This window comes from Eumetopias jubatus, unplaced genomic scaffold (genome assembly GCF_037043125.1).
Source record: "Eumetopias jubatus isolate StellerSeaLion01/CBP00866 unplaced genomic scaffold, mEumJub1_p1.0 scaffold_5, whole genome shotgun sequence".
NCBI lineage: Eukaryota > Metazoa > Chordata > Mammalia > Carnivora > Otariidae > Eumetopias > Eumetopias jubatus.
In genome coordinates this window covers 5,101,713-5,118,466 of record NW_028274811.1, presented here as the reverse complement: position 1 = coordinate 5,118,466, position 16,754 = coordinate 5,101,713, and the positions used below count along the sequence as shown (strand labels likewise).

Genomic DNA, 16,754 nt, shown 5'->3' with positions numbered 1-16,754 from the left:
ACTTCCAAGGATGCGAAGTCAGTCAGTCACATTTATAGGGACTGAGAGACTAAAGAGCAGACAGACCATGGATGGATCATGGTGCAAAAATACAACTCTGACCCATAAACTGCAGCAATCTGACCAGAAACCAACCACCTTACTTATGATAAACAGTTCAGGAAGCCAGTTGCCACCAGTCCAACTTGGAAGAAGTCGAATCGCTAAGTTTAGTAACAATCTAGGAAGCTAAACAATAATTTCTGTAGCGATAGTCCACAAATTAACAATTTTGGTTAATAACAGACAGCTTTCCTATATTTTTTCCTTCTTGCAATTTAGGACAAGCCAGAGAAATCCAAATACAGACACCAAACCAATCCCCCTGCTTTCAGTTAGCCTACCTCCAGCTTCCCCATGCCAACACCCCCAAGCAGAGCAAACCTGAAGCTTCTCTTTTTCCTACTCTAAAGCTTTCCCACTCCCCTATCTGCCACCGAGACTCAGCCAAAACACAAGTTGAGTGGCTGACTGCCTTGCTACAGCAAGCTTTGAATAAATAGCCTTTTCTTTACTCATCTGGGTGATCTTCTTTTATTTTCACAGTGCTCAGTAATTATTTGTTGAATGAGGAATAAATAATAATTGAGTACAAAAAAGTATAAGACATCAGTTGTGTACAAGTTTCACAAAATTACTGGCCAGGCTCCACTTCCTGTCTTCCATGATGAAACTCCCAGATTGTAGTTTAATTTTTATCTTTTTAAAGATTTTATTTATTTATTTGACAGAGAGAGACACAGCAAGAGAAGGAACACAAGCAGGGAAGTGGGAGAGGGAGAAGCAGGCTTCCAATCTAGCAGGGAGCCCAATGTGGGGCTCGATTCCAGGACCCTGGGATCATGACCTGAGCTGAAGGCAGATGCTTAACGACTGAGCCCCCCCAGGCGCCCCCCAGATGGTAGTTTAGATATTTAGTTGTTATCCTCTGTGGTGATCATGTTCTCTCCCAGCCCCATGGGTAGGTAAGGGTAAAGACTCTGAGAGAAGTGTGGGTGGATATGTCAGGGGATAACCCATGGGTGCCCTGGGATAGGTGCAATCTGGGGTGTTTTTCAGAATCAGGGCTATGGGGAATGAATTTTGTCCTGAATTCAACTCATTAATTTTTGCTTCTTCCTTGGTGTGGAGCTTCTATTCCCTCAGCTCATTATGAGCTGGGTAGGGTGCCCTGAGACATCTTTTCTGCAATAAAGATATAAACCTGGGGCATGAGCTCATCATCAGTTTTATGAGAAACAGGAGAATATCTTGGGCAGTTAGCTCCATAAATTCGTCTTTGGGGCCTTGGAGTTGGGACAAGGTGTGTGTAAGAGCCTTTCCCAGGCCACCATTTGCTCACACATTGTCCTGAGGATTAGACCTTTGCATGCTTCTTGGGTCTGGCCCGTCTCTGCTGAGATTCACAGGGTGGAGCAGAGGCTGAAGTCTGGTGAGCTGAATGGGGTTGGGAAGTCTGAAGCGGGTGAGGGAAGGCCTGACAATTGAGAGACTAAAAGTGACCAGGAAGTGGGAGAAGTTCGTCCAACTTCAGGTTTCAACCTAGAGAGTCAGACTGCACACAAATATACCTCCTTGCTGTCAAGAGACAACGTTTCTTGACATCAGAGACCAGTCAGATGGTAATCCTACTTTTCTTGGGCAAAATCATCATCGTTTATCCACTCTCTAGTCTGGATTAGTCCACTTTATTGTCCAAGTAGTAGAGTGGTGAATGGTTGAGATATGTCCTGAGAGGCATCATGAGAATTCTCATGATGCATTTAGCAACAACATTTAGCTCTGTTGCAGTACCTGCATTGGGTAAACTTCATTAAAATCTAAATAGAAACAAAAAAGAATGAAAAAAACGAAACAAATAAAATCAAAATCTCCTCCTAACTTAGAAAACCTCTCCACAAAGTCACCAGAGAGAGGAAACAGTTTTATTTATTTATTTAAAGATTTTATGTATTTATTTGAGAGAGAGTGTTAGTGAAAGCACAACTGGAGTGGAGTGGAGTGGCAGAGGGAGAGGGAGAGAAGACTCCCAGCTGAGCAGGGAGCCTAATGCAGGGCTTGGTCCCAGGACAATGAGATCATGACCTGAGCCAAAGGCAGATGCTGAACTGAGAGTCATCCAGGCACCCAACAGTTTTATTTTTGAGCAAGTATTAAACCAAAGGGTGAGGTGCATCACATTCTACCTGCTGGGAGCCGGCAAAACAGAAGGAATGTCAACTTTTTATAGTCAGGCAGTGACAACCCATTACATATATGCTTTTGAGATAAACAAGAACTTGGCTTCAAGTAAGAGGATTTGACAAGACCATTTGTCACACTCAGATCATTCACCAGGTAATGGGGGTGGCAATCTCCTTTAGTTAATTGGCTTTATCCAAAGGGGGGAGAAAACTTTTCACAGTTTATGGCAAGAGGTAGTTTTGCCACTTAGAGTGCGACTTCAGTGCCTGTTGAAGTTAGGGTCCCCCTCTGCCACAGAGCCTGGGAGATAAGGGCGCTACCTTCCTTGATGATTACATTTCCAAGAGATGGATCCCAGGTCCTTGAGAAAGACATTTCTGGGTCAGAGCACTGGCAAGAGGCTTACTTAACCTTTAAAAGGTTTAAACACCTAGGAGCAACAAGGAGCTTACAATGATAAGTTTTCTAAAGCAAATGCTCTGAGAAAGGAGGAGAGTGTCACTTCTCTTTTTTAAAATTTGCATTTGGGGCTCCTGGGTGGCTCAGTTGGTTTAGCGACTGCCTTCAGCTCAGGTCATGATCCCGGCGTCCCTGGGTCGAGTCCCACATCAGGCTCCCTTCTCGTCAGGGAGTCTGCTTCTCCCTCTGACCCTCCCCCCTTTCATGTGCTCTCTCTCTCTCATTCTCTCTCTCTCAAATAAATAAATAAATAAATAAAAATAAAATTTGCATTTGTCCTTACATCGCTCACCCCCTTTCTCTCCTTTCTTTTTCTTGTTCCTCAATAATTCACCTCCCCTCTTAAATCTCTGTCCTACTTCTACAGCTATTCACCTTCCATTTACCCCCCTTCTCTCTATCCCTTGTATTCTCTGGCTCCCTGGTGTCTTAGCGAAGTAAGGATCAAAGTCTTACTGGCAACTTTCTGAGGGCAGCTGAAAAAAGATAGGATTGTCACTGCAGGAGGAAAGGGTGGGTCCATGTCAGAGGGCTGGGCTCTGTCATTTAGAAGAAACAGGAGATGGGTATTTGGAGATGTCAGGTTAGTAGTTTCATTTGTTTGCTTCTTTGTTTGTTCTCAAGGTCTCAGCCATGCAGCTCTGAAACCACACCTCCTTATCAGATTTCATCTTTTTTGGCCTGTTCAGCTACTCAACATATGACTTATTCCTTTTTTCCCTTGTCCTTTTGGCCTCTGCTGTAGTCTTACTTGGCAACATCCTCTTCCTCCTGCTCATCCAGGCCAACAGGCACCTGCACACCCCGATGTACTTTTTCCTGAGTCAGCTCTCCATCATGGACATGATCATGATGAGCACAGTGGTGCCCAAGATGGCAGTCAATCTTCTGTCAGGCCGTAAATCCATCTCTTGGGATGCCTGTGCCACTCAGATCTTCCTAGTGGTCATGGTAACAGGAGCAGAGTGCTTCCTCTTGGCAGTCATGGCCTATGACCGGTATGTGGCAGTCTGCCACCCCCTGCGGTACCCTTTGCTCATTAACTGGAAGGCTTGCACTCTCCTGGCCCTGGCATCCTGGATGGCTGGGGTGTCTTTAGTTTCCCCTACTGTGGCTCTCTGGAAGTGGATCACTTCTTCTGTGAGGTCCCTGCCCTGCTGCGTCTCTCCTGTGCTGACACTTCACTCTTTGAGGATCTCATCTATGCTTGCTGTGTGGTCATGCTGCTGCTGCCCCTTGTGGTCACTGTGGCTTCCTATACCCGGATCCTCACAGCTGTCATTACGATGCCCTCCATAGAGGGGAAACAGAAGGCTCTGACCACTTGCTCCACCCACTTGGCTGTGGTGGGCCTATACCATGGAGGAACCTTGTTTAGCTACATGCAGCGGGCCTCCAGTAGGACACCAGTGGGAGACCAAGGCACCTCCATCTTCTACACCATCCTCACTCCAATGTTCAACCCACTCATTTACAGCCTGAGGAGCAGGGAGGTAACCAGGGCCCTGAAGAAGGTGCTGGAGAGATGGGGAGTGTAGGCATACTTGCCCTTCTGAAGCTTCCTGTCTTGGTCTGCCCCTTCCTCTGCAAACTCAGGTTTTCTTGTGGCTCCTCTTCTCCTTCTGTACTCATTGGGCCTCTCTGGCTGGTTGGGGCAAGCCTGTGAGCTGAGTAATCAGAAAACCATTTGGACGGAAGATGGCAGGGTAAAAGATGGTACATGACCAGCTACATAGTGAATCTTTCCCCACATTGAGCACCAAAATTTCCATGGTTTGAAGGCCCACATGCAATAGTTAAATTCTCCTTAGGGTTGGTAGGGGAAGTCTTTATTCTGAGTTGCATGTTTAAAGTGAGTGAGGAGGGGAACCCATTCAGAACCCATTTGTGCACTGAAATGTGGTAATGATGCTAGAATCTAGCATAGAGGAGCTGTGCTACCTTGGGCAAGGTTATTTCTCTCTCTAAACTTCCATTTATTATCTATACCATCATAGCTACCAGTAAAGTAAGTCCAACATTTCTGGCAGTAATTACTTACTAACTACTGGAATACAAACTCCATTTCCATGTATCTTATGTTATTCAGCAACATAAAGATTTCTGTGCCTTCTTGCAATCGTGCTTTATGTACAAGTAATAGAGTATAAAATCTCAAAGAAAAATGGCTGGAACATTTTGTCTACCACTTATGCTGACAGCGGCACACTGCAGAAAGTATAGAGGATACAAACATGTCTCTCCATGCAAAGAGGGAATTTTGTGATCAGATTGATTCTTGATCATTGAGACTAAATGTGGAACAAGAGTGAGGTGTGAGAAGACTCTGCCAGGAACTGGTTTCTATAGTTTCCATCACAGGGGCTCTGGAGGGATTTGGGAAATAATCTCTTGATCCATGTCTTCTGCAAAGATCTTCCTGAACTGGACAAACCATCTTCCCCCCATCACTCACTCACACTGCTCTCAAGAGACCTGCATTCACTTCCTAAGAGTCCGTGGGTGTGCACAAAAAATGGTGAGGGAGAGGCCATGGTAAGTCTTGGGAGAGTCCGGCCACAGATATAAAGTGTTCCAGGCAGATGAAACAGTATTCTTGAGCAGAGAGGGCCAGGGATAAAGCTAAAGAGCGTTGGCCAGAGGGAATAGGGCCCACATTGCCTAGGGCCTAGTAGGTCAGGGTAAAATGGTAGGACTTTGAGCAGAGGGGAAATATGATCTGCCTTAAGGCTTCAAGGAATCACTGTGCCTTTTGTGTAAGGTCCGTCGTGATGCTCATATAATAAGTCAGATAAGAAATCATGGCACTTGGATGAGGGTAGAAATAAAGGAGGTGGCAGAAGTTGACGACAGGTTTTGGATATAATTTGAAGGTCAAGCCCACAGAATTTTCTGCCTTACTGGAGCTGAAGATTTTGTTAGTTCACAAGGTTTTAGGAGGGATAAAATTAGAAATTACATTTAACACATTTGGCACTCTGAGCTCTTTGTTAGCTCCTTTTATTAAAATGCATGTGTGGGCACCTGGGTCGTTCACTCCGTTAAGCGTCTGACTTCTGCTCGGGTCGTTATCCCAGGATCCTGGGATGGAGTCCCCCTCGGGCTCCCTGTTCAGTAGGGAGTCTGCTTCTCCCTCTGCCCAGCCCTGCTCCTGCTCTCCTCTTTATCTCACAAAAATATAGTATTATAAAATAATAAACAAATAAAATGTAATATAACAGTATAATTATCTACTAATGTTTAAAAATTCAACAACTCAGTTTTTGTGTTTAAAGGACATGTCATACAAAATTCCCCCCGAATAGCAATTTTAAACATACATAATTATTTATTAGTGAGAGCCCAACTGGGGGGAGGCACAGAGAGAGGGACACAGGCAAGGCAGAGGGAGAGGCAGAAGGAGGGGGAGAGAATTTCAAGCAGACTTTCTGCTGAGCACAGGGTCTGATGTGGGACTCAAACCAAGAATCCTAAGATCATGACCTGAACTGAAGTCAGATTCTTATCCAACTGAGCCACCCAGATGCCGAAACCAAAATAGCAACTTTGGGCATGATCAGAAAAGAGAAAAAATGATGAATTGGGTGGGGGGAGATGGTAGCAAAGTAGGAGGACCCGAGACTTGCCACATCCCTTGAACGTAGCTAGATATTTATCAAATCATCCTAAATAGCTCAGAAATTGACCTGAAGACTGACAGAACAAACTCCAAAACTAAAGAGAGAGAAGAGGCCAAATTGAAGAAGATAGGAATACTTGGTATAGGGGAGAAACAGATTACAGGTGCTCTGCAGAGGAGGGAGCTGTGATTGCAAAGAAGGGAGAGAGAGAGAGAAACAGGGAAAAGGAAACCTACAAGGGACTATATCCTCAAGGCCATTGGCTTGGAAAATAAGAGCGGCTGAATTTTTTACTCTTGCAATCAGTAGGGTTTAAAGACTGGAGTTTTGAAGATCACTGAGCTTGGGTGGGATAAAGCCTGGGGGTTATTGCACTGCTCCCGGAGATAAAGCAGGAAAACATCCCAGGGACAGACAGTGATCGGAAGAATTCCTGGGGCATACAGGGAGGAGATTACACTTCTCCGAGTGCATCCCTGAGAAGCAGCATTCACAGAGCTGCCTTTCCAGGAAAAAAAGGAGCTTCTCAGGTTCATTTCCCACCCTTGCCCCTCAGTAAAGCACAGAACCACCTGTGGGAAGCAGCGCACTGCCAACACTGGCTGCGTAACTGGCCTACACCAAGCCTTAACACCCTGTGCTCCAGTGGGACTGCACTTCTCACGCATGCTTGCCTCCGTCCCAGCACAGCAGGCACCTCACTTAGAACACCAGCACAAACAACTACTCACACCACGTCTCCCAACCAGAGAGTTCGGCACGGCCTCAGTTCTGGTGGAAGTGGTGACAAGTCTCATTTCACAAGCAGAGTAAAGCACACCAGGTTAAAACTCACCACATTCAAGCCAGGTCCCAAACACTGCCCACAGCAGGCAAAGAGGGACTCTGCAGATGACTGCCTTTGGCTCATGTCATGACCCCAGGGTACTGGGGTCACTGAGTGGGGAACCTGATTCTCCCTCTGACTTTCCCCTCACCCCTGCTCCTGTTCACTAGCTCTCTTTGTCTCTCTCTTTCTCAAATGAATGAATGAATAAATAAACTATTTTTTTAATTTTTATTTTTTTAAGATTTATTATTTATTTATATTTATGCAGATAAAAACACGGCTACCCAAGATAACTGCAGGCCAATATAACTGATGAACCTAGAGGAAATTTCCTCAATAAAATACTATCACACCAAATCCAACAATACATTAAAAAAATTATTCACCACTATCAGGTTGGATTTATTCCTGAGTTACCACGATGGTTCAGTATTCACAAATCAATAAATGTGATACATCACATTAATTTTTTTTAAAAAAATAAGAACCATAAAATCTCATCAATAGATGCAGAAAAGATTTGACAAAGAGCCACACCCATTCATGAACAAAAACCTCAACAGAGTAGGGTTTGAGGGAACATACCACAACATAATCAAGGCAATATATGAAAAACCCACAGTAAATATCATTCCTTAAGGATGAAAACTAAGACCCTTTCCTTTATGGTCAGGAACAAGACAGGGATGTTCACAATCACCACAACTATTCAAATACACCTGGAAGTCCTAGCCACAGCAACCAGACAACAAAAAGAAATAAAAGGCAAGGAAGAAGCAAAATTGTCAATATTTACAGATGACGTGATACTCTATGTAAAAACCCAAAAGACCACCAAAAACTGCTAGAACTAACACATGAATTCAGTAAAGTCACAGTATACAAACTCAACATACAGAGATCTATTTCTCTACACTAATAATAAAGCAGCAGGAGGAGAAATAAAGTCCACTTACAATTTTACCAAAAACAATAAGATACCTATGAATAAAATTAAATAAACAGGGGAAAGACCTGTACTCTGAAAACTATGAAACACTGATGTAAGAAACTGAAGCTCCCCAAATTCTTGCCAGACACGTCTCCAAAGCAAGGGGGGGGGGGGAAATGAACTATTGGGACTTCATCAGGATAAAATGTTTTGCACAGCAAAGGAAATTGTCAACAAAACTGAAAGGCAATCTAGGGAATGGGAGAAGATATTTGCAAATGATATATCAAATAAAGGGCCAGTATCCAACATCTGTAAAGAACTTATCAAACTCAACAGCCTAATAGCAAAGTAACCAGTCAATAAATGGGCAGAAGACATGAACAGACATTTCTCCAAAGAATTCATCCAAATGGCCAACAGACACACGAAAAAATGCTCAGCATCACTCGGTGTCAGGGAAATACATCAAAACCACAATGAGACACCACCTTACAATGGTCAGAATGGTTAAAATTGTCACCTGAGCAAACAACAGATGTTGGCAAGGATGTGGAGAAAGAACCCTCTTACTCTACTGGTATGAATGCAAGCTTGTACAACCATTCTGGAGAACATTATGGAGGTTCATTAAAAAGTTAAAAATAGAACTATCCTATGACCCAGCAATTGCACTTCTAGGTATTTATCTAAAGGACCCAAGCAAAGTGAGTCAAAGGGGGCAAATGCACCCCAAAGTTTATAGCAGCAATGTCCACATTAGCGAAATTATGGAAACAGACCAGATGTCCATCGACAGATGAATGGATAAAGAAGAGGTGTTATTTAAATACACTGCAATAATAGCCGTCAAAAAGAATGACATCTTGCCACTTGCAAAGATGTGAATGGAATTAGAAAGTGTTATGCCAAGTAAAATAAGTCAAGCAGAGAAAGACAAATACCTGGGATCGAGCCCTGCATCAGGCTCCCTTGCTCCATGGGAAACCTGTTTCTCCCTCTCCCACTCCCCCTGCTTGTGTTCCTTCTCTCACTATCTCTCTCTGTCAAATAAATAAATAAAATATATTTTTTAAAAAAGTTCTTCCTCCTGTGCTGAGGACAACCAGCCTTACTAACAGTGTGCAGAGGCACTCAGTCACGTGCACCTACAAAGAGATGCATTCCACACCATTCCTTCCTCCCAACTCTTGTAATACAATCCTACACAGGTGAAAAATGACATTTCCCTCTCTTCTTGGACAACTCCTCTGAACTCTGATTCTTATTTCTACTTATACTCAACACCTCCACTTGTTTGTCCAATGGGCTTTACCTATCTAAAATGACCAGACAGAACACTTGGTCTCCCATGTGGAAACAACTGTTTCCCTCTCTTCCCAGCTCAATTAATGGCAAGTCCGTCCGTTGCCCAGAACAACAACACATGGTGTATCCTTGATTCCTCTCTTCTCACACACATTAGAACCCCTGCTGACTCTTCCTGAAGAATGTATTCACTCCTGGCCACATCTCATTCCTGCAGGTCCCAGCTGGCTACACTCTCACTGTTGCTCCCCTGGATGATGGCAATGGGCCTTAACTGGATTTGCCTCCTCCTTCTCTCCTTGCTCCCACTTTAATCTATTTGTACAAAGCACTAGAGTGAAGTTGTTTCTGCAAAATAGAAGAGAAATAAGTTTCAAGAGTAAAGGAAGACTCATCTAGCTAGCCCTCCATCATCACCCAAACCTCCTTTTCTTCTGCTTTCCCTGGAATTTCCTCTATTCTGGTGTCACTGGCCTCCCTGCATTTCAGGAGGAATTGGTACATGCTCTAACTTCCTCATGGAAGACTCTTCCCAGATACACTCAACACTGTTCCTTCAGCTTCGCCTCACTTACTCAACCAGGCTTTACCCAACACCTATTTGGAATTGAAATCCCTTTCCCTCTCCATTTCTTCCCTGCCCTTTTGCTTCTCAGAACACTCAACACCATCAGGCATTCTACATTTAATTTGCATGGATTTGTTTTCTGCTTTCCCAGCTAGAACCTATATTCCTGATGCCACTTTTGCTCATGTGGGGATCCTCATCTCCTAGAATAGTACTGGCACAGAGTATGTTCTCAGCAAATTTTGTTGAAAGATTAACTATAATATGCAAAAACTCAAGAAACTACTCTAGCATCTCACATATTCAGTTCATGCTCTCTAACTTCATTTATTTCAGGGATGTTTAGTTAATGGCTTCATTTTTTTCCCTCAAAGTGACAGCACAAAAGGAGACTTTGACTCTACAGTATAATTTTAGGGACAAGTTAACTCTATGTCCTATATCAGCCCTTCGGTCTCTCCTTCACCTGCACCTCTTCCCACTCATCTGTTGTCTCTCTGTTTTAGAAGACATAACACTAGAAAGAACATGCTCAAGCCCTTTATCCTCCCCCCCCCAAAAAAAACTGAAGGGGACAGACAATAAGAGGAAGATGAAATACGGATAAACAAATAGGAGTGGAGGAATGACCTGAAATCAATAATAGAAACTGCAAGGAAGAGGTAAGGAGGTGATATGGAAAAGACCCTCACTCACCTTTAAATGGGTTCCCTGGAAGAAAAAAACCAGCAGATATCCTGTGGAGGAACTTCTAACACCAACATAATTTCATTGTCCTTCCCTGAGTTTGTACTTACTGGGTCAGAGGAGAGAAGGAATAACCTTCCAAATCTGTCCTTCCTCAGCCCCTCACTCACCTCTCAACCAGGCTATCAAAGCCCTTATCACGCTCAGCCCTCCTGTGGCTCTCTAGCTCAAAGAGTAAGACTCAAACAGACAACAGCCTCTTCTCAGTAAAAGTGGAATGAAAGAAAGGAGACTTAAAGAGATGAGATGGTGGTGGGCACAGAACCAGCACCTGTGCATCCCAGCCCACCCACAGACACCAATCCACCTTCCACAAACTGCCCAGATTGTGGGCCTCCACAGAGGCCCAGATTCGCCTCTGTCTCCCACTGCCAATGCAGGTACTTAACACTAAACCTGGGCAAGGAGGGTGAAGCTGTTGACTCCCAGGGAAGTCCACACACTCCAGCTCTGGAAGAGTAGGTCCCAAGCTTACAATTAAAGAAACCCAATCAGGGAGTTTGGGGACAGGACCAGAGAGGGGCCAGTTGGGATAGTGTGAGAAAACCTTGTCAAGGGCAGGAAGCTGCTCTTGGTGCTCTACCTCCAACTGCAGACACATTCCGTACTTCCCCAGTAACTCTAAGGACCCTCACAGGGTCTCCATCTGTGACTGTCCCAGTAGTCTGCCTCTATACCATGCAATCCACACTTGTTCTTTACCTGTCCCATGAAGTCACTCTATATCTACTGAAGGCCCACGATACAGCACACTAGGTGAGACACTGTACTTGAATCAATGGTGGGGACTTAATACAATCTAGCCTTATGGGCATTAAAACCCAGTGGAGGGAAAGAAGAGTACCCACATTCAGAAGAGTCAGATGGTGGCAGGGAAATGGTTGTCATCCCAAAACTGTCAGACATTTCTCTAAACTCAGTGCCTTTCACATTTTACTGTGGATAGCCCTGTGGTCTACAGATATTATGCCGGTCTTCCCAGTGTAATCCTGGACAGCACTCTCTCGCCATCTGAAGAGTATCCCAGGTTGGATGAAGATTTTACAGTTGCTCTGTTTTTGGCCTTATATCATGGAAGCAGGTCACTTTTTAAAATGACCAATTCATTGGAAACCAGTGGGCAAAATGGCCAATTTATCTTTTGTTTTGAGTCTTCAGTTTTATTTGACCGGTTTTCATTTTATTTTCACAATAGTAAAACAAATGTTTTACCTGCCATACAAAGCTCTTGGGGCTTCAGTTGGAGACTGATGCACAGAGAAGAGAGAATGGATCAGAGGGCTAAGAGAAGGGGGATTGATGGGCGATGTTAGAAGACACAGGGAGATGGAGACAGAGGCACCCAGAAAAAATAGGTTTTCTGCCAAACGTTCCAGGCACAGCAACCTGGCTTTTGAAGAAACTCCCTATAGCCATCTTACACTCTTCTGTTCCAGCTTCCTTTTCTACTTAATCTTATACCCAGTAATCTCTCTGGTTCCAATATTTAACTGAAGAATTACCACCTCCACATTCTCGTTCAAGTTATTGTTCCATTGGAACTTACTTTGCCAGCTTTGTATTTCCTGTTGAAACTTAATTCATTCTATAAAGCTCATCTAAAGTTCATTGTTATTATTCTCACCTCCCACAGATTTGACACACATCCACTTCAGCCTGTGTAAGTCCCTTTAGACTATTGTCTGTAAAATTTGCAATTGTATTTGTCATGTAAAATCTGTTATATTACCATTTATCGGAAACACATAGTGATTGGATGAAACTTGATTGGTTACAAAAAAAAAAGAGCTTTACTTTAAGCTAGGACCACCTCCATACCTGGAATCTTCTTGCCCACCGCTTGATGGATATCAGGTTGATTGCAGAGCTGTCTGGTCAGCTTTGGGTGTAAGTCCCACCCTACTTAGCTAATAATCAAGACTGGCTTTCAGTAGGCTATGATCCAGCCTTATGCAAGTCACGACTTAAATCTTCCACTTAATTCAGAACCTATCTGATCACCTCTGCCTAGCTCAGGCCTGACAGGGCTTAGGGACCCACCATGGGGAAGAGGGCAAGAGTCTTTCCTTTCACTATTTCTCCTGCTTCTGTCATTTTGATTCTTGTGTTTCACTCTTCCTTCCTTGGTTTGCTGGGTTTGGAAGAAGTATCATCGATGTGGGTCATTGGGGGCAATCTGTTGAGGACTACAAGTTTCTTCTGTATTGAGATATCCAAAGTCTAACGTGTGATCATTCTGTTTGCCTATATATATCTTCTATCATCTATCTATCTACTTACCTATAATCTATCTATCGTCTATCTATCATCTTTCTATCATCTGTCATCTCTGCATGTTGGGCTAAAAGGCAACAAGGAGTCACCTTGTCCCCAAAATAATATTGTAGAGACAAGGTGAATTCTTTCATGGTGTTTTTTCTAGGAACACAATGAAGCCATTAACTATACAGAGAGAAATAAATTTAGAGAGCAAAAAATGAGCATGAGAGATGCTAGGATAGTTTCTTTAGTCGTTTGCACTTTACAATAATCATTGAACAATATTTATTAAGGACATAATGTATGCCAGGCACTCTTCTAGGAGCCAGTTATCCTGCCATGAGCAAAAGTGACATCAGGAATATAGGTTTCATTGGTAAATCAGAAAACTGTCCTGTGGGGTCTTTGCATTTCCTCTTTGCAGGGAAGTGAAGTAGAGGTGAATACACTCCTCACAAATGTATCCTAGGTACTACTCTCACCCATTTTTGGAGAACATCTTTGTCATTTATAAGTACCTGAAGATATTCACTGTCCCTCACAGGAAAGAATCCAGCCACGAATTCGTAGTATATTCAGGTCAAGAACAAAAGCGTCTGCAATGAAAGAATCCAGGCTTTCTGCTCTCAAAACTTGGAGGTTGCAACTGCCTGTTACTTAATCCTATTATTTGATTAAGTCAACACACACATAGATAGGAACATTGGAGGCTTTGCAGAGAAGTTCTCAATGACACTTATTATAGAACTGAAGTGAGGGTGAGCCATGAAGTTAGCTGGAAGAGAAACATTCCATGAAAAGGGAAGGTAGGGGCGCCTGTGTGTCTCAGTCAGTTAAGTGCCCGCCTTTGGCTCACTCATGTCATGATCCCAGCATCCTGGGATCAAGCCCCGCACCAGGCTCCCTGCTCAGCAGGGAGCCTGCTTCTCCCTCTCCCTCTCCCTCTGCCTGCCTGTCTGCCTAATTATGATCTTTCTTTCTTTCTCTCTGTCAAATAAAAAAATTCTTTTAAAAAAGAAAGAACAGAAAAGGGAAAGTAAATGTCCTAGGGTAAGAGTGTGTCCGGCTTGAGCCAGGAAAGAATAAGGAGGTTCTGGTAGCAGAAACACCCTGAGTAAGGGGACAAGAGTCAGAGCCCAGCTTGCAGTATTGAGTGTGGGAAGAGCATCCATGGGGGTGGGTTGTATAGGACTTGGGGGCCTTGCAAGTGTTTGGCCTGGATCTGTGTTGGGAGCCAATGGCCTGTCTTGAGCCCAAGAGTGACATCATCTGACTTGCATTTCAGACGGTTTAACTCTCCAGCTGCTGGGTAGAGAGGCAAGGGAAACCAGTTGGAAGGCTGCCATGAACCGTAACAGCAACCCAAGGAGCACATTCTCAGGGCAAAGAAATGTGATGTAGAAAACCAGAGGAGAAAAGATCACCTGGCACGGGGGTTACTTGGGACCCCTTCAATGGCAGAAGCAGGTTTGTGCTGAGTCCTAAAAGACAACAACATTTGACAAGATGAGTTTGGAGAAATATATGCTTTATGTTTAACATAGTTTACCAAATCTGTGTGATATCATAAAAGACTCAATATCCTATAATAAAACCAAAACTCTACTTGCAGAGGGGTCCTATGATAAACTTCCCGGTAAGGATTTACACAAATAGATAGTTGGCCCATTCTACAAGCTAGTATGACTTCTATTGCTGTCAGATGGGAATACAAAGGAGTGTCCCTTCTATGTCCCAAAGTTTATGTTGTTGAGGTCTCACGAGTTACAAACAAAACAGCTGGCTGAAGATGTAGAATGCAGAGGTAATAAAGAAATGTCAGTCAATCCAATATTTATTGTTCACACTCACAGGTGACCAGGAACATCAACTAAGACATGGAGATATGGTTGAATCAATCAACCACAGATGACTTCATCTTCTTGGGCATTTTTTCTCGCAGTCCAACTGACCTTGTCCTTTTCTCTGTCGTTCTGGTGGTCTTCACAGTGGCCCTCTGTGGGAATGTTCTCCTCCTCTTCCTCATCTACAGAGTTTCTCGACTTCACATACCCATGTACTTTTTCCTCAGTCAGCTCTCTCTCAGGGACCTCATGTTGGTTTGTACCACTGTGCCAAAGATGGTGGTAAACTTCATGTCTGGCAAGAAGTCCACCTCCTTTGTGGGTTGTGGCATACAAATTGGCCAATTTGTCTGTCTTGTGGGATCTGAGGGGCTCTTGCTGGGACTCATGGCTTATGACCGCTATGTGGCCATTAGCCACCCACTTCACTATCCTGTCCTCATGAGTCAGAGGGTCTGCCTCCAGATTGTCGGGAGCTCTTGGGCCTTTGGGATAATAGATGGTGTGATCCAGATGGTGGTAGTAATGACCTTTCCCTACTGTGGCTTGAGGGAAGTGAACCACTTCTTTTGTGAGATGCTATCCTTGTTGAAACTGGCCTGTATAGACACATCCATTTTTGACAACGTTATATATGCTTGCTGTATCTTCATGCTGTTTCTTCCCTTCTCCATCATTGTGGCCTCCTATGCTCATATCCAGAGTGCATGTTCTGCTCAGGCTGGCAAAAAGGCCCTGGCCATCTCTTCCTCCCATCTGACACCTGTCTTCCTCTTCTATGGGGCAGCCATGTTCATCTACCTGAGGCCCCGGCGCTACCGGGCCCCTAGCCATGACAAGGTGATCTCTATCTTCTACACCATCCTTACTCCTATGCTCAGCCCCCTTATTTATAGCTTGAGAAACCAGGAGGTGATGGGGGCCCTGAGAAAGGCGTTGGACCATTGCAGGATTGGCAGCCAGCACTGAAGGACCAGAACACCCTGTGCCATCCCTTGATTCTGTGAATTTGAGTAAATAAGCTCTAGGTGAGGCTCTAATTCCTCATTAATAGTGATGATCATAACACCTGCAGGCCTGGAGATGTCTTTTTAAACCCTAACCCTCTCTGTGTCTAGTGAAAAACCAGCTTTTTTTTTTTTTTTTACCAAATATTTTCTGAGCTAGTTCATTTGTAAAATGTATTACCTTGGAATGTAGGACTTTGTAAACCCAAGCACTGTGTAGAAGTAAGACAATGGGATCATTATCACTTATTGTTTAAAACTGGAATGATTTCTACAATTAGAGGAAGCCCTGAGCTTAACTTCCTAACTCATTGCTAAACTCTACCGTTGATTCAGAGCCTACCACAATGCCAAGCAACATACAATATTCCATATACGTATATAGAGATATGATTTGTCTTATTTATCAAAGATATCACAACATATATTAGATGAAATGCATCCAGAGGACAAAACACAAGTTTATAAAATTCTCTTTAGAGAGTGCTCACCCTTCCTGTTCTGTAAGTAGGAACTTTTTTTAATATATAAGCGGGGTGGTTTTTTTTGACTTTTTAAGTTTTTAGTTTAATTCCAATTAGTTAATATACAGTGTATACAGTGTTATATTTGTTTCGGGTATACAGTATAGTAATTCAACATTCCACACGTCACCTTTGCTCATCATAAGTGCACTCCTTAATCCCCATAACCTATGTCACCTATCTCCGCTGTAACCATCAGTTTGTTCTCTATAGTTACGAGTCTATTGCCTGATTTCTCTCTTTCTCCCTCTAAGTCTTTCTTGATTTGTCTTTCTCTTTTTTCTGTTTACTTTTTGTTTTTTTCCTTAAATTCCACATATGAGTGAAATCATATAGCATTTGTCATTCTCTGACTTATTTCACTTAGCATCATACTCTCTTTCTCTATCCATGTCTTTGCAAAGGCAATATGTCATTCTTTTTATTGCTGAATAG

At 43.4% G+C, this 16,754-nt stretch overlaps 1 protein-coding gene and 1 pseudogene across 1 annotated transcript; both read left to right on the top strand.

Annotated features, from left to right (window-relative positions):
- The first annotated feature begins 3,315 nt into the window (after positions 1 to 3,315).
- LOC148164250 (olfactory receptor 2M5-like) lies at positions 3,316 to 4,220 on the top strand (annotated as a pseudogene).
- Positions 4,221 to 14,821: 10,601 nt separating this feature from the next.
- LOC148164249 (olfactory receptor 2V2-like) lies at positions 14,822 to 15,757 on the top strand. Its single transcript, XM_088023583.1, has one exon. The coding sequence runs from the start codon at positions 14,822 to 14,824 to the stop codon at positions 15,755 to 15,757; it is 936 nt and encodes a 311-aa protein (XP_087879709.1).
- The last annotated feature ends 997 nt before the right edge of the window (positions 15,758 to 16,754 follow it).